The sequence below is a fragment of the Prenolepis imparis genome, unplaced genomic scaffold (genome assembly GCF_030444845.1).
Source record: "Prenolepis imparis isolate NDT839.2.m4 unplaced genomic scaffold, iyPreImpa1.0 SCAF_8, whole genome shotgun sequence".
Lineage (NCBI taxonomy): Eukaryota > Metazoa > Arthropoda > Insecta > Hymenoptera > Formicidae > Prenolepis > Prenolepis imparis.
In genome coordinates, this window is record NW_028141166.1 from 9,614,286 (window position 1) to 9,633,077 (window position 18,792).

Here is an 18,792-nt window from a genome sequence, read left to right on the forward strand (position 1 = left end):
TTTGCGTTTTTATAGTACTATCCATTTTAGTTAATAAAATCATTCTTCTATTTTCCTCAAGAAAATTTTCTACTCACACAAATGGCTAAAAAATCAAAACGTTTTCACGAATGATAATTTAGTGAATACAAATTCAGAAAATTATCTCTCGCTAATTACTTCAAGACTATCGTACTTAGAAATACTATTCAAAAATATGCATTTAATATTTTATTTTATCAAAATAGTAAATTTTTATAATTTTTTCATAATAGATTTTTTTTATGATCTAAATTATTCATGTTTAAAAGTTATTCACACATATATACAAAAGAAATCTGAAATAATATACTTGTAATATGATCAACACGTAAATAATGCTGTGATTAATGTCAAATGCATAAGAGACCATGTACAAGAATATATGAGGAGATGTAAGATACATAATTAGATATTTGTTATAGCACAAATATCACAATATTCTACTTTATTACATTTGTTCGTGAACTATGTATCGAACATATCTTCATCAGATTGAATTTCAGTATCAATTTTCAATACTGCTTTATTAGATTGCAATCTATTCTTAGTAGTTACTTTATCCCTAAAAGTAGTAGCAGGTCTTGACTTTGTTCCTTTTGATACAATCTAGAGGTAAATATTTATTTATGTTTAATTATATGTATGTGTATCGTTTAATCGTTATGGAATTGTCGTTTAAATTAAAAAAAATAAATTTTATATTTAAATCATAATTTAAATATACAAATTCTTTATTACCTCGGGTTCAGAAGCAGTTGACGAGTCATCCAAATTCTTAATCTTTCGTTTTGTTTTAGTTAAAGCTGGCTTTCTCTGTCGCGTTTTATTTGGGCGTTTTGATAAGGGCTGTAATAATATAAATAACTATCATTATGACAAAAATAAATTTAAAATTACATTGTTATAAAATTAAATTAAAGAATTTTGTGTATATGAAATTAAATTAGAGTTTTGTGTAAAATTTTATATATGCTTCTTCTCAGATTGCCATAATTACCTCCATTATAGAATCATCTTCAGAATCATCTTTGAAATTATTTTGAATTTCTGTTTTACTATGTAGTGGAACTATTTCGTCCGTAATTTTATTTACTTTATTACTGGATTTCATCTTTTTCGCTTTCTTAAGAATTTGGATATCATATTCACTATCAGGATCCATATCATTTAATACTTTCTCAATGTCTCTTACATTACAACGCTTTTTGTCAATTACAACACCTATAGTACTTTTTCTTGGATTTCCTATGGGATTTACAGTATCCGTATGTTTACGGGGACTTTTTCTAACTCCGTTCACAGGTTTTTTTATTTTTTGCGGCGTAGATTTAGAAGGATTTTGTTGGATTGATGTGCCAATGGCATTTAATCTTAATTTCCCATCTGATTTATAATCTAATTTCTTCAAACCAGCTACGAACATTTCTTTAAATTTTTCATAAGGTGGCATTTCATTAAATTTAACGTTAGCTAATAAAGTCATAAATTTATGCACTGCCTGTGGAACTGATCCATGAAAACACTTTTTTAGAAAATCGTCTATGTTTTTGAAAGCTTTTTCTTTCTCCTTTTGAACAGTAACCGGATCAAGTAATTTTTCCCATGGTAATGAACCACATAACCACAGAATTATATTGTAATTCAAGATTTCAATATCACCACGCAGTGTTGGTACTGAAAGAATAAAGAATAAGAATATAATAAATATATTTAAATAATGAAAATTTTCATATAATTTATATTCAAAGATAAAGAATATATATATATTGCATTAAGTATCAAAATTGTTATTTTTTTCTTAAAGTTTCTAATTCTTACCTCCCATATGGGCATCTCTACTTGTATATTGTAAAGTGCCATTATGTGCCCTTTTCGGATCCATTTTTAATTGAGTACTTGTTGTACAGCGAGATGCTAAACCAAAGTCAACTAAATAGACTTGATCGTAGGAATTTAAATCTAGTAGTAAATTTTCACCTTTGATATCGGCATGTACATAATTCTTGTGATGGATATATTCTAATATATCTATCTAGAATTTATAAGAAAAACACAATATAAGTTGTCATTAAAACAGAAAATCACAAATTGCATATAATAAATTATTTCGTTTTAAAATTGCCTTACTATTTGCAAAGCTAGTTTATACACTATGTGTTCTGGAAACTGTCTATTATTTTCCTCAAATATTTTCCATAAATCCTTTCCAAATCGATTTATTACTAAAAACCGATATTTTGTATTTTTATATTCGTGACTTCCAGAAGCAATATATCTAGGCATTCCAAGTGCAGCAAGTTTCTTTTTTTTCTGCCAACTATCAACTGAAAAGATAATACATATTTATCTTTCAAATATTTTGTCATATAACTAATAAATGTTCTTCATTATCAGAGATTGAAATAAAAAAAAAATAAATAACATAATGAAAACATCAAAGAGAAAATTTTAAGAAAATATTCCTTTAAATTTTAAGCTTACTCTCATCTGGTTTACAGTTCCTCATATAAAAGTGCATTTCTACAAATAACGGGCCATTTCCATGTGGTTCCTATAAATTCAATTAAAAAAATATATGAATATATTATAAAATTAAATACTACAGAAGATATAATAAAGAGAGGTATAATAATACTAACAATTTTTATAACATTAGGATAATCCTTGGGGGTTTTTCCAGAATAAGGTGCCGCTGTAATTAATATCATTGAAGAGTTAATTACACAATAATTAAAATATTACATAATAGATAAAATATTAATCAATTTTGTAATCAATAAATAATATATAAAAGAATCAAATGCAATGGAGCTAACATAATTACACAAAACAAATTCAAGTAGAAATTGTATATTTCTTACAAATATGTATCTAATTATGCATAAAAAATTTATCATGTAAAACTTTTGCAGAAAGGCGATATTTATGTATTTGTTTGACTTAACTACGTTTGTCTTTAAACATTTTACTCTTTTATTCACAACAGTAAACTATGAACGACGTTGCATATATACAACAATACAATTGTGACAAACAAATGTAATAGCAATAGAATTTCTTTAAATACCAGAATAAACCTCTCCAAAACCGCCGACACCGATCGATTTGCCAAGAATCCATTGACCCTTGCACATATCCGTAAGAATTTCTCCAGCTGATATCGGGTCGGGCATTAAATAACCGCCCTTTTTCTTCGGTGCCCTTTTCTTCGCTACTTTCGCTGCCATTGCAAAGTCAAATCCAGATTTTACGGAAAACTGAGATCAATGGCGATGATAATTGTAATCTCGTAATAGATGGCGAAAAACGAAGGAGGGAAATAATTCAGAAACGAAAAAGCGATATCTCCACTTAACCTATTTTCATTTCGCGGGACAAGATACGCAGCCAGCAGCCACGGATAACCGTTCAGAATTTAGCAACGAAATTCAAACGATTCGTGCGGCCAATCCATCAATGCTAAAGTAACTATAAGCGTGACGTCTTTCCGTCTCTCCAGATTTAGGTTGGCGACCGTGATAAATCATGGCCGATGATTGTTTGCGCGCGCGTCCGTTGTTGACTTTGGGAAATGTCAACCGCTTGTCGAATTGTGCTTTTTTAACGCGTAATAAATAAAATGAAGAGGAATCATGATTAGAATCGAGCGAGTCCGCGATAACGAAAACGAGTTTTACGAAGCGGCACGAGTAGATTGATCGGGAATTATCGTTGGAACTCGGCTCGCTCCCGGCAATTCGAAGGTTACATCTTGTCGTGCATTTCTTCCTTTCCTTTTTTAATTTCTTTATTTTTTTTAATGGAAGAAACCACGTCCGATTCACCGAGATCAAGCTCAGAGAATAATCGTATCAATGAACCAGACATCGAGACGTCCTGCAAGAATAACAATGACACGGACCATCATAATGGAGAACGTACACCGCAACAGTCCGAGAAATACATCGACAATTCTATTTTCAATACTATTTCCAAAATTGTTAATCCCACTAAGGTAAGTTTCGCTCGTTTTTCATTTCTAATAAGAGTGGATTTTTCCGCCATCAAAATCTAATCTTGGGACTTTTAAATAATATATAAGTGCAAAGAGTTTATTGGAGCAAAGTTGTAAGCAAGAAATGAAACATAAATTTTAATTTGTATAAAGTAGAAGCCTGCTTCTGTAATAATAATTATAAAATTATTGATTATGCATGATATTGATAGAATAAAATAAATCGATTGAATTGTATTGATTTGTCACAATTTTTTCTAGAAATATATACGTTTCATTTAATTTGTTACATTATTTCTTTCCTTTTCTAGGTACCAGATATACAGGATTTTAAGATAGTGAAGCCAATAAGCAGAGGAGCATTTGGTAAAGTGTTTTTAGGATATAAAAAATCCAATCCCGAGCAAATGTACGCAATTAAAGTGATGAAGAAGAACGAGATGATAAATAAGAATATGGCATCGCAAGTAGTGATTGAACGTAACGCACTGGCTCTGACTCATAGTCCATACTGCGTGCAACTCTTTTATTCATTGCAATCTGTCAGCAGTGTCTATCTAGTCATGGAATATATGGTAGGCGGCGATCTCAAGAGTTTGATCGGCGTTTACGGCTTCATGGAGGAGTCCATGGCGGCATTTTACACCGCAGAAGTATGCCTGGCGTTGGAGTATCTTCACTCGCACGGCATTGTACATAGAGATCTGAAGCCGGACAATATGCTTCTCTCACGCGAAGGACACGTTAAACTTACGGATTTTGGACTCAGTAAAATATCGTCGTTGCACAGGGATCTCGAGATATCGGATTTAGTGAATCCGATGACTCCCGGTTTATGTACTAGGACACCCGGTCAACTGCTCTCGCTGACGTCCCATCTGTCCTTCGGTTCCGGCCAGAAGTCCACTAGCGAATCGAATCTCAGCGATAGAAGCACACCAGCTATGAATTTGCTCTCCACCCTGCAGAAAAATTGCACTAAATTCGGGGGACATATGTCGCCAAATTCAGTCATTTCTTCTGTTGCATCCGGAGATTATTCTCGAATATCCGGTGTCACGCCTTTCCAATCAGCGGAAGATCTGCATTTCGATCAAAGTAACGAGGAACACAACATGGAAGAGGACGAGGGCACCATTAAAAAGTACGAAGATGGTCCGGATAGTTCTAGCAGTTACTACACTTGCGAAGCATCCTCCGTCCCGGCAAGCAATCCAGATATAATGGAGGAAGAGGAAGAGGACGAGTCTACGCTCGAGGCCGAAAAGTCGCAACAGCGATCTCCTGTACATACCACCAGCCCAGTAAGCACTTGTACAAATTCATTCAGAGATCGAATTCGGGGATCGAAGAGAAAGCGGCCCGGTGCGTGCGGAACAACTGGCTTAACGTGCGAGATCGACGCGATAGATCTCGATGTCGTCAAAACACCCAAGAGAAATAATCGCGACCCCATATTTTCTTATAGTCCGATGATCGATGATCACTCAGTATACACTAAAACAGAGGACATTAACGTCGGCTTGGCGAATAATGATGGGAACAGGACACCAAATCAAGATACCGAACAGAATACCGGGTCTACGGGTAGAGTAGCCTTCAGTACACCGGTATCCTCTGCCAGACGAAGAGATGATGAGAAACAGCAGAAGCTGCACGAAGAGGAGGAGGATGCGAGGACTTTAATAAAGACGAGATTTCGCTTACCACCGCCGTCCGCTTCGCATTCCGTGCACGATCTACATACGGATCTGACCAAAACATCCCGAGATCATCGCTCGCCCCAAGGTATCTCGCCCATCAAGACACCTGCGACTTCGAATAATTGTTACACGCAGCACAGAACGCCCAAGTCTGTCCGAAGAGGCGGTCAAGCTGACACCAACAGATCAGACGATCGTATACTCGGTACGCCTGATTATCTCGCTCCGGAACTGTTGCTCAGGCAAGGTCACGGACCGGCCGTCGACTGGTGGGCGTTAGGCGTGTGTCTGTATGAATTCTGCACGGGTCTGCCGCCATTCAACGACGAAACACCTCAAGCAGTGTTCGCGAACATCCTTGCGCGCGATGTCCCCTGGCCGGAAGACGAGGAAGCTTTGTCATCGGCAGCAACTGATGCTATCGACGTGCTTCTTACCTTGGACCAAACGGCACGACCCTCAGCAAAGGAGGTACGCGCCATGGCTCTCTTCTGCGAGTTTCCCTGGGATGAGCCATCAAAAGCGGTACCACCGTTCATCCCGCAGCCGGACGATAAATACGATACATGCTATTTTCAAGGTATAAACTTTGATCTTACTATATCTCTTATTGTTTCAGAAATAATATCGCGTAATACGCGGATTTAAAGATTAAAGACTTGAGAATTAAAATTTGATTTTTTAAGAACTAAGATTTGAATTTTTAATTTTTAAAATATAACTTTTGTTATCAAAATTAGATTCGAGATATTTAAACAATCTTATCGACATAAAGCATTATTAAGATGAGTGGAAAATACTTATCTGTTGTTTAGTATGTTGTTTAGTACCAGTCGCTGTTTTACAATATTTGAAGAATGGATTTTAAAAAATAATACCACATAATATTGAAAACGCACAAAATTATAAACAACATTTATTTGCTATTGCATGGGATCGGTCTAATAGGAAAATTTCTATTTCCAGCGCGCAATACTATGCAACAATTGAATATAAGTAATTGCGATACGTAGCCTTCGACATATCGTATGCAGACGTGGCAGGAATGGAAGCCTATAATATGTCAAAATTGTTATTATGTATAACTTTATTTTTTATATATTGGTATGATAGCAATATATATATATATATATATATAAAATACAAAATATTTTGTTACTATTTTCGTAATCAACGATTTTTTAATCGTAGATACTATAGTAAATGGATAATATTTTATTTTAATGACGAGGAAACGTACGTAAACTACGATGATATGGAATTGTCTGAAAGATTATTTAAATTAGTTAGAAAAAAATGACATAATATCAAACTTACTTAAAAAAAGATTTTAATATCGCTATAAAGCTCTAGTTTTATATTAGGGTACGAGTTTAGTTTTTTATCACATTTCTCAAAGCGAGTGGAATCGATTCTTCGACAAGACATACATTGTCTAAGAAACAGCGACTGTGCGAAAGAGACGTAGCGATAAATATGTATAACGCGTATATTTTCTATTTTCGGTTTTTATCAATCCACGGCATGAAATGTGTTACTCTCGTATACACTCCCGGATATTGTCCTTTACCGCAGCCGATTCCCCAACTGACAATTCCAACTTGAGTCCAGCGGCCATCGTTAACCATCAAAGGACCTCCACTGTCACCCTGTAAGTGCAACATTAATTAATTAATTTTTACAATGAAATGTGCAATATAATTATCAATATTATCATATTTTGCATCGCAAAATAAGGCCTTCTAATCGTAAATATATTTCAAATTTCTTGTAAAATTAATAATCTTAAACTAATTAAAAAATATTAATTTTACTTAATAAAATTAAATAAAATTAATTAAGAAATAACTAATTGCATTTGGGCTTTATATAAATCGGAAATTATATAGCTATATTTGACGTTATATTAAACGTATATTGATGCAAAATATGAATAAAAAAGATACAAACTGAGCACGAATCCTTAGCTGCGCGACCAGCACATAAGAAACTGTCGACTATACCACCTGGTGCTCCTGCTCCGTATTTTAATTTGCACTCGCTGTTGGACCACACAGGTATGGAAACCTCTTGCAAAATTGCTGGTTGTGGTCCACCTAAATGAATATAAGAATCATTTATTTTTCTCACACAAAGAGATGCTTTTCAAAGATTTAACTCGTAAATAATCACACTATAACTGTGATTGTACAATAATCAATAATTAATTATGCAAATTGACTGCGTAACATGCACAATATAAATAAGAAGACTTGACAAAATACAGGAATTAATTACACATTTGTTATTTTAAATAACACTAGAACAATACAAGCGCAGCGCTACGCGCGCGCAATTTCTCAATTTTATATTTAAAAAAAATGATGTTTTAAATTTGATTAATATTTTTTGACAGAAATCAGCTGATTAAATGGTTAATTTGCTAATTAAATTTTAAAATAAAAATACGTTATAAAAATTAAAATAATACTGTTATAAATAATATGTTATAATACTTTTTAAACTCGAATAATATTTTTTGACAGAAATCAGATAATAACTGTCAAAAAATATTAATCGAGTTTAAAGTACTAGAACATATTTTATTTAACACATATTATTATTTTATAATTTTTATTACATATTATTTTAAAATTTAATTAACAAATTAATGTTTTAATCAGCTGATTTCTGTCAAAAAATATTAATAAAGCGTTAATTTGCTAATTAAATTTTCAAATAATATAATAGGTTATAAAATTTAAAATAGTAATATATTATAAATAATGTTATATATATAATGCCCTATCTGCGATTAAAATTTTTTGACAGAAATCAGCTGATAACTGTCAAAAATATTAATCGAGTTTAAAAAATTATGACATATTTATTTAAAACATATTAATATTTTAATTTTTATAACATATTATTATTTTAAAAATTAATTAGCAAATTAACTCTTTAATCAGCTGATATTTCTAAAAAAATATTAATAAGGTGTTAATTTGTTAATTAAATTTTAAAATAAAAATGTTATAAAAATTAAAATAATATGTTTTAAATAATATGTTATAATTCCTTAAACTCGATTATTATTTTTGACAGTTATCGGCTGATTTCTGTCAAAAAATATTAATTACAGATAAGGCATTATAACATATTATTTACAACATATTACTATTTTACATTTTATAACGTGTTATTTATTATTTTAAAATTTAATTAGCAAATTAACGCTTTATTAATATTTTTTGACAGAAATCAGCTGATAACTGTCAAAAATATTAATCTAGTTTAAGGAATTATAACATATTATTTAAAACATAATATTATTTTAATTTTTATAACATATTCTTATTAAATTAATTAGCAAATTAACGCTTTTTTTTTAATCAGCTGATTTCTCTCAAAAAATATTAAAGTGTTAATTTGCTAATTAAATTTTAAAATACTAATATGTTATAAAATGTAAAATAGTAATATGTTGTAAATAATATGTTATAATGCCTTATCTACGATTAATATTTTTTGACAGAAATCAGCTGATAACTGTCAAAAATAATTAATCGAGTTTAAAGAATTATAACATATTATTCAAAACATATTATTATTTCAATTTTTATAACATATTATTATTTTACAAATTAATTAGCAAATTAACTCTTTAATTAGCTGATTTCTCTAAAAAAATATTAATAAGGTGTTAATTTGTAAATTAAATTTTAAAATAAAAATATGTTATAAAAATTAAAATAATATGTTTTAAATAATATGTGTGTCATAACTCTTTAAACTCGATTAATATTTTTGACAGTTATCAGCTGATTTCTGTCAAAAATATTAATCGCAGATAAGGCAACATGTTATTTACAACATATTACTATTTTACATTTTTATAACGTATTATTTATTATTTTAAAATTTAATTAGCAAATTAACGCTTTATTAATATTTTTTGACAGAAATCAGCTGATTAAAGCGTTAATTTGCTAATTAATTTTTAAAATAAGAATATGTTATAGAAATTAAAATAATAATATGTTTTAAATAATATGTTATAATTCCTTAAACTAGATTAATATTCGTGACAGTTATCAGCTGATTTGTCTTTTTAGAAAGGGAAAAATTTATTTTTTTTAATGATTGCTCGTTAAACAGTCTAGCGTGTTAAAGATATATTAGTGTAAAAAAAAATCTTACTTTCTCTCAAAGATCCCCATCCTATAACAGTTGCCGTTTTGCCTTGATACAACTGTGATCCGCTAGGAAGACAGATAGGTCGGATTTGTTCTGTGAATTCTACTGGTTCGCTTAACGTGAGGAGTGCCACATCGTTATAGAGCGTACGTGAATTGAAGCCTCGGTGCCTCACGACTCTCTTTACGCGTCTTTCAATGTGACGAATTTCATTGTTCGTTTTAATATTGTAATCACCGAGACGTACTGTTAATCTCGCGACGTCCCAAGAATTCATGCTGAAATATTACAATGTGCTTGTGTCGCGTTAAAAAGTCATACATTACTTCAATATTACTCGTAATAATGCAGTTTAATCGCAATTTTTGCATCTGTAGTATATCGGCAATGAAACAGGTTTTTAGATATATATTTTTATTTTTTTTTTTTTTAATTAACGAAACGCTAGGATCGTTTTAATTTACGAAATATTGATAGATAAATTAGACTTACTTTACGACACAATGCGCTGCCGTTAATACATGCTCGTCGTCGATGAGCGATCCGCCGCAAAATTGACGACCAGCATTGAAAAGCGCGGCGATCCACGGCCATTCCCCCGGATCTGCATTCTTTCCTCCCACAATGCGTTCTTGATCTTGATTGCCATTCTTGGCACCGCACTGCGATAAATTGTTGCTGTCGATCGGAGATTTGCTGGTAGTGCTCGATGTGCCCGATGAGGCTGGCCACCAGGTTGGCTTCTTCGTCGGCCATGTAGTGGCAACACCTGGTTTCTTTGAGCTAGTTATCGGTTTCAAGGTCGTGGAATGCGTCGGTAGACCAGACGAGGGTGGATGGGTTGGCAGTGGCGGTATTGTGTGATCAGGCGGATGTGTGGGAATCGGTGGTGGCCAAGTGGGCACAGCCTGAGGACGTGCTAGCCCCGTATCATCGCCTTTTTTCTTATTATCCTCAATCTAAAATAATTTCAGTATCTGATGAACAAAGCAAAAAATTCTTTTTTCAAGAATAATAAATAAAAATAATAAATAAAAGAGGAAAACTCTGTTCACATTTTTTTTGCGCTGGGGGGACAAAAGAAAAATTAACATGCATGAATAGCGAATAATAAAACGAGTCGTAAAACAGCTCTTTGCGAAATTGTGTTGCCGAATCGTGATAGGGATAATCGACTTTCTAATGGGTTGATTTATGACAGACTTTAATTCGGATCACGTATACTGAGTCATGAGTTTCCGGTAGCGAAAGTGATTATTATACGAATAGAAGAGAAACGTGCGTATCGATATTAAAATTTACTGGGTTGGAATGAATTATTTAGCCGATACGTTTAATTGTTTTACTTGGGGATGTTCCACGATGGAATCGTCGCAGTTATCGGGCGGGCGAGGTGTGATGAGGGGTTGTAGATTCGAGCAACAAATTCCAAAGCTCGGATTTCCATCTTCTCGAATATAGCTGCATGTGTCATAAACACCAAGAACCCAACCGTCTAGGGCACCAAGGTCTGGTATCTTAAAGTACGGATAGCATTCTTTGAAGGTCATGCATCGACCGACTTCGCCTTTGGATGTTAGGCAAGTCTCACGAGTCGTGGCTCCGCTCCAAAGAATGCCCCGACCCTTTCTTGATTCGGACTGATTCGGATCGATCGCGCCTGCAAATTAAATTTTTACAACTTTTTATTTGTATAAAATGGAGAGAGATTATTTTTTCTCAACATATATATTTACTATATAACATATTCATCATAATATGCACAGAGTTCAACTTTGAGAACTTTTTGATACGTTATTGCCATTAATAGTTCTTTCTTATATATATGTCACTGATACATTATTTTGAAAATTACATTCATAAATTTATTCAGGTATATTTCTTCTCTCTCTGTCCGTTAAAGTGTCCGTATGTATCGCGTTTATATCATCGTAAAATCAAGATGCATTAGGCATATTTATGTCAGCACGTACTCGAGAATGCTTGCTTTAGCATGTAGCCACATTAATTCGGAAGGCGTTAATATACTGGATGTGAAAGTTTTTTTGATGTCAAAAAAAAAAAACAAAAAATGCGATAAAATTACAAGACATGTTCACAAAAATTTGAGCTTAGAATTAAATTACACGAATTAAATTGCTATCAGGAGAATAAATTGCATACATATTGAAAGTACATTTAAAAATAGAAAGTCGAAAACTTTTACGGTTTTGTTGAAAAATTTATTAATAAAAGTTACATATAAATGAGAATAATAATTAAATTCTCTTTAAGCAAATTATGTAAACAAAGCACTGCGCATGAATCATAGAAACATAATAGAATTCCATCGAGATGTTTAGCGAGTTCGCTGACCTACGCGAGGCACACAGATATACACATACGTCAAAGGTGCGAGGTTTGTGCGCCTCGGGAGAACTTCCGGTTACCGTGTTTGGAACACGCAAATAATTGTTCATCAATCGGTATTCGATATATAGGTATCTGTTTGGGGATTTCGCGATCCTCGATGAGTAAACATACGTGATGCCAAAGAGTCATTGATCAGGGAAGAGATTACAGAGACATGTTATTGTTTCTTTGATTAATGATTTCAATATAATCGGTGATATAATTTACAGGAAAAAAAATTTTGAAACAGTTATGCATGAAATGCCAAAAATGACATCGACTTTTCAACAAATATAGAATAATGCTAATGTGATCTAAAAAATATCTTTTTTATTTTATAAAACTATCAAGTTATTTAAATTTTTGAAAAAAATCATTGGATATAAAAAATTCGCTGATTTAAATTTTAATGTAAAAATCTTGCTGTATATATTAAATTATGTTTGTGTATTATTAAATTTAAAGTAGAATTATTCAATTTAAATTATATATCAATAAGATTCTTATCAATGAAACTCTTCTCAGATCAATGACAATTAAAAAGAAAAATTTTTGCGCTGATATTTAAAACTAATCCTAACTTGATCTGCATCATTTTTCGAAGAAATTAGTTCAAATCTATGGAGTTTTTGAGAACATTTTTAGTTAAAATTTTCTATTGGGAAATACTTCACGAATATATCAAGTAAATTTTCGGACAAGCTTATGTTTCATCTCAATTTATTGAGATTTGGACGAGAAGTACACGCGAAATACACCGTAAATTGATACCTTCGAGGATAATTGAGTCGTCCTCCGGGTCAACGTCATCGTACGACCCGTTCAGCGATCTGGATTCAGATTCTACAGCCGCCGCAGGTACAATCGTCGCGATCACCTGTACCACGAGCACCAGCACCAGCATCGCGAACGACGACAATCTGCATGCCCGATTATTCATGCTGCCAGAATCGTCCGCGAAGAGTAACGACGCGCGGAACACGGGACTTGAGATCCACGTGCGAATACCGGCTTGGATCTTGAGCGACTCCTAAGCTGTTGAATAGCCGCTGCTCGAGCTTATAACGGGCTTGCCCTCCCCTCTGGTGCTGGCGCTACTCTGTGCCTCCTCTTCGATACGACGCACAAGGTGCTCCACGCTCCTTTATTCTCTTCCTCTTTTATCATCTCTATGGCCGTAGGATAGAGGATCGAGTAGGGCGCAGTAGGGATCAACCACGGTCTCCCCGATGTGGGGAAATAATCTTTTTAATTATTTATGCTTTGATACGAAATAGAGATTCCATAAGAAGAAGAACATTAATTATTTAGAACAAAACTGAGAAGTTCAGCAATCTCTGTTTTGCGATTGTACATTACAAAAAAATGATATAGCTATTATTTTAAATTATCATTGATTGAGGATAGGATGGATATTTTATTGTATTTTATCACACAAGCTATTTTTTTATATGAAAATCAAATACTGCAAATATACTTTTCTCTATAACGTAAGGAAAAAAAATCATAATATTAACATATAATATGCTTTATTTTGTATAGATCCGATGGTTGATCTCGAGCATTGCTCGAGGCAAAGTTCCTTGATAAATATTCCCGATCGATCCTCTGATTAATGTATACGCGTATAATAACGCGCGTTGATCTGCGTGAATGCGATTTAAGTTATATCGATTATATAAACCATATTATAAGTCTTTGATCGTGCGACTCGTGCGTCCAACTTGCCGTGCGATTGGCATTTGCATAGAGAGCACGATTCTTCGCACCTGGCCTTGAAGATGTCAAGAGAAGGCTGCACGTAAGGGACGGCCGTGAACTTGCTTACCGTGTGATCCCCGCCTTCTCATCTATTCTGACGATAGGTATTTATGCACTTCCTTCCGCCGAGAGACGGTGAATATAGAGTCGTCTTTCCCCACGTTGATCTTTTCTTTACTCCTAAGCTACTGGAGTTCTTCAACTTGTACACGTTGTGTTCGCGTTGTATTCATTTAATCAAAGGAGTAATAAACTAATAATAATAGATATACCATAAAATAATGTGAAGCATTTTAATATAGAGAAATACTTCTTAAATTAATTAATATGTAAAATTATTATATATGTCCTCTCTCTATAATTTCAAGGAAATAAAAATTACCAAGTATTTCTCAGACAGAAATATTTTACGCCTATTTATCGTAAATAAGTCTTCCTTTCTGAAAACAGTCCAGTAGGACAAGATCTTCGATTTTGCGCGGAGGTATAAACAGTACCTTCCACGGGAGAGGTAAAAGCAAAGAACCTTGAAGTATACGTCAAGATTGCGATACCTAGGTCGACGAACCGCGTCTTAAAGGGTGGAGGGAGGAAGCGAGATTTTAAGCCCGCGCGTTCTTTGACCGGACGGTTAATAACCACTTACCGTCGACATCTCGGCGAGATAAGACTTCTTTTTTTTTTTGTTGTCATTCGCAAAAGAGGGCTCGGTAATCGATAAGAAAGACAGCGAATAATCTGACCCGCCAAACCGGACTCTGCCAAAAATACACGCGTATATTACCAAAGCTCGACAATGGACAGTAATCGTGGGTGGCTGGATATATTATATTTGTATCTGTCACAGATTTGATATATGATCTATCAAACTTTGTAACATTTCTTCACTTGTTATGGATATAAAATTCGCAGAACGAAAACGGGATATCTCTCTTTGAAAGACTGACAAGAAGCATGCGACTGAAGTTCAATGTTCTTGTTCGAGTCACTGACCCCATTATTACGAGAATATTCAATAATATATACGATACTTAACGCGCACATATAAAATTTGGTTCAAGATTTCGTATTGGCATATCACAATAAGATTACTGGACCTTGCTGTATCTTTCCTTCGAAACGTACAAACCGGTTGAGTCGGGGCTGCTCGTAATTAACCGGGTGGTATCAAAGTCGTTTGTTACCATTCTAACGACGTTATTCGAAAGGAAGAGCTTCTAAAAGAGAAAAAGAATCCAAATACACACTATATGCTGATAGATAGCTGAAGAAAAAAAAATGAAATTTACATGTAGTTTAATTTTAGGGAAATTAATTAATTTTTCCATTTAAATTTTTATTTTCGAAATGGATTTCGAAAGGTCGAACTAGGATACTCTTCTGTAAATGTGTAAGCATAAACATAATGTTTATATGGAAGTGTTTATAATAGACGGTAATATTATGAATGGAAATTTTATTACCTTCTATATGTTACCGCATCTCTTTTATAGCACGATATAACGGAATAGACAGTAAAACACGTTCGCTTTCGTAACGTTAAAATTTACGCATATGATTGCCTGCGAATATACGAATTATTCAATTTTATTACATAAAAATTATAAATTAATTTTTATTAATGCTGGTATATAACTGAACAAATTGTGTGTGCTGTTGTGTTAAAAGAAATAAAGCGCAATATATAACGATATTTGATTGATAGATTGATAGATTTGATAGATTGTATCGATGTTGTGCAAAAAATCTGATACAACCTTAAAATATATTTAGCCTACGGCTAATCTAATTTTATTGGTCTCATGAATCTTTTTATAAAGTTTATTAATATTTATATGATTTATCTCTCTGCTTTTTATGCATGCTTTTTTATCGACATTATTCGCACATTTAATATAATAGCTTATTAAAAACAGATTTAAATATATGTCGACATATGTGCGTGTATCAGAAAAAATATAACATAAGTAGATTTTTTATTTATATCTTTTTCCTGAGAAATAATATAATATCTCGAAATATGGAACCTATCCAAGAAAATTATTTCTTGAGAAATAAAAAATTTTATTTTTGTGGCTGTATTCAAAAATCTTCTTACAAAAGAAGTAGTCCTGAGAATAAGCACTATTTAAAACGGTGTTAAAAGTTTTTTACGAAATGTCATTTATATAAAGCATTTACAAATTCTATCTTTACATAACTGATCGCTAGGTATTTTCCTCGCGCAAAATAGAGGAAACAAATTATGTCTAAGTCTAAAAACTATAATTTATGTCAGGGTTAGTGCCTTTTTACAAGGTTGTGAATTCTCACACCATTGCATTGCCATCATACTAGCTGACTTCCAGCTGACGATGATAGCCGCCTGACTAAGTCGCGCCGTAACCACTTATATTCTCCGTATCTCTATCCCTTTTTTTTATTCGAGGAAATACAAGCTGCATCCCATAATTAAGGTGCCAATTAATTCTCTCCAGTTTTTATTTGCAAATTGATCACGCTCTCATATCTTAAAGAAATGTGAAGAAATTCTTGTTGTAAGAGAGAGAGAGAGAGAGACAGAAAAAAATAAAAGACACCCGACCTAATTTTAATGAATTAGCAAGTATCTGAACAAATATAGAAAAAAATTAAATAGACAAAATAGATAAAAAAAGAGAGAGAAAAAGAAAAGGAGAGAGAGAGAAAAAAAATAGATGTCTAACATTAAAGAATCTCAAAAGATTTTAATAACACGCTTCTTAAGGCCTAATCTGTTTCTCATCATTTATCAAAAAATTTAGAAATTTACTTACGATTTTATCTTTGCATTCGCGTTTCGTTTTGACAATTTACTCCTGTATTGATATCTGAAAAACCTATCTCTATCCGTATGTTTTGCTTCTTATATTACAATGTCCATTGAATACAAAAACAAACAAAGAAGAAATTTATTTTACACGAATTTTCTCTTTTTGAAGAAAACTTTATCTCAAGAACAAATAAATATAATATATATATAAAATATTTAGTTGTCGTTTTAAATAGAAAAAAAGTAAAAGAAAATATTCTGATTATTTTAAATTACTATACCGAATATTTTGAAGCATTAAGAAATTAAGCAAACTCTTTGCAAAAATAGATAAATCGAAAAGAAAATTTCTAAAATCTTTTTACTTTATGAAGTTAAGAATTTTTAATATATACTTGTCAATTATTTTTAATAGAGCTACTTTCATAAGAATAAAAATTTGTATATAAGAAGGAATTTTTTCTGCAAAACTTATTAAATTGTAAAATTAAATTCTTTATTAAGTTCATTTTTAGAGAAAATATAACTCCCGTAAAAATAGTTAAGAAAGATCATGTAACTTTTAATGAATATTTATTAATTGGTATCTTATTTCATTAATCAGTTTCTGTTTTTATCGATGATTGTCGTAATTATTATATATCATGTTAGATGGAGGATTAAATATAATAATCTCCTTCTCATCGAAATTGAATACATATCTTCGAATACATCATTCATCATATCGCATTCCGTTAGGTGATCTGTTGCGATATAACACACACTTGCTGGACGCTAATCGCACTGGATGTATCATGTCAGACTTTTTCGGATAAGCGATTCCATCGAAGTGACAGCTCGTTAAAGTATATCATCCGTGAAATGCAAGCGGATCTTTTTGAAAGCAGTTAGACATCCTTCGCAGCATCGTTGATTTTATGATACGCTCTTTTCGTTCTTTCTCTAAGACATGGAATCTTCTTTATTTCTTCTTATGGGTTTCCACGCACGGAATTCTCTTTTTTTCTTTTAAATTCCTCGCCAACAGGTTTTCTTCGGTCGTTGCTTCGCGATCTGTCCTTAACGCTGTGCGAAATGCAACAAAGCAAGAGTCCGCGACTTTTGTAAGAGTAATAATGAGAAAAATGATAGAACGATGACGAGTACCGTTTTTTCCGGGATTGTTCTACATGTTTCAATTTTTCCAATCATATTTTAATATTTAGTCAATTTTAATACATAGACTTTGTCGAAGAAAGTGAATAATCATATTAAGCAAAAAAAGAACTGCTTAAGGCGCTTTTAAACTCGAATAAATTTCGATATATTATGCTAATATAATCGCAAATTTTTAATCTTACGTATGTCATGCAATTTTATAGATGTAATGAGATATATTCACGGAATCATGCTTATGTTAATGAGAATTCCTGGTAAATCATCATATGTCGTCAAATCGTAAGTCAATACAGAGATGATTGATATCGTAATATAAAAGATACATATATGAATATCAATCTCTTGAATTGCACGTGAACAAAGAATGTCAACCTTTCATTTATAGAGATGAAAAGACAAATATTTATTTTATAATCACTCTATTTCTCCTTTTTACTTCGGAGTATTAGAACTTTACATTTCCTCCTTTCCATTTCGTATTATAATATTCTTTTAATTATCTTGTACTTATTTAATTTTCTTTTATAATACACATAATATAATAAATTTTTAAAAAATATTTAATTATTGTTGGCATGTGAATATGATATTTATAAGTGTCGATTCTATCAATTTTCTTATTCTTTATATATTTTAATATAATTTACTCACACACGTAATTTTGCCAGATTGACATTTAATATCAATGATACGAAGAATTATGACCGCCAAGCAACATTATGGTGTACAACACTTACCTCTAGCAGTAATAAAGGCGTGTTTATAAAACGTACTAATATAATATTTATTGTTGCAAT

At 32.3% G+C, this 18,792-nt stretch overlaps 3 protein-coding genes across 4 annotated transcripts; 1 reads left to right on the plus strand and 2 right to left on the minus strand.

The window, feature by feature from the left end:
- Nucleotides 1-344: 344 nt before the first annotated feature.
- On the minus strand, nucleotides 345-3,429 carry LOC145940117 (serine/threonine-protein kinase VRK1). The gene is made up of 8 exons (XM_083044997.1): nucleotides 3,089-3,429; nucleotides 2,661-2,713; nucleotides 2,503-2,572; nucleotides 2,149-2,345; nucleotides 1,840-2,053; nucleotides 1,019-1,695; nucleotides 760-867; nucleotides 345-627 (listed from the first exon to the last, which is right to left on the minus strand). Exons 1-8 carry the CDS (start codon nucleotides 3,246-3,248, stop codon nucleotides 487-489), a joined length of 1,620 nt encoding a protein of 539 aa, XP_082901123.1. The 5' UTR covers nucleotides 3,249-3,429; the 3' UTR covers nucleotides 345-486.
- Nucleotides 3,430-3,535: 106 nt separating this feature from the next.
- Gwl (serine/threonine-protein kinase greatwall) lies at nucleotides 3,536-6,774 on the plus strand. The gene is made up of 3 exons (XM_083044996.1): nucleotides 3,536-4,015; nucleotides 4,327-6,298; nucleotides 6,685-6,774. The coding sequence occupies exons 1-3, from the start codon at nucleotides 3,821-3,823 to the stop codon at nucleotides 6,729-6,731; spliced, it is 2,214 nt and encodes a 737-aa protein (XP_082901122.1). The 5' UTR covers nucleotides 3,536-3,820; the 3' UTR covers nucleotides 6,732-6,774.
- Nucleotides 6,606-13,340, minus strand: LOC145940118 (uncharacterized). Of its 2 annotated transcripts, none has more exons than XM_083044998.1 (6): nucleotides 13,057-13,340; nucleotides 11,226-11,554; nucleotides 10,387-10,853; nucleotides 9,898-10,172; nucleotides 7,669-7,814; nucleotides 6,606-7,367 (listed from the first exon to the last, which is right to left on the minus strand). In XM_083044998.1, exons 1-6 carry the CDS (start codon nucleotides 13,223-13,225, stop codon nucleotides 7,215-7,217), a joined length of 1,539 nt encoding a protein of 512 aa, XP_082901124.1. In that variant the 5' UTR covers nucleotides 13,226-13,340; the 3' UTR covers nucleotides 6,606-7,214. The 2 variants fall into 2 exon arrangements, with proteins under 2 accessions (XP_082901124.1, XP_082901125.1); XM_083044999.1 differs by having other exon boundaries at nucleotides 11,241-11,554; nucleotides 13,057-13,338.
- Between the last annotated feature and the right edge of the window lie 5,452 nt (nucleotides 13,341-18,792).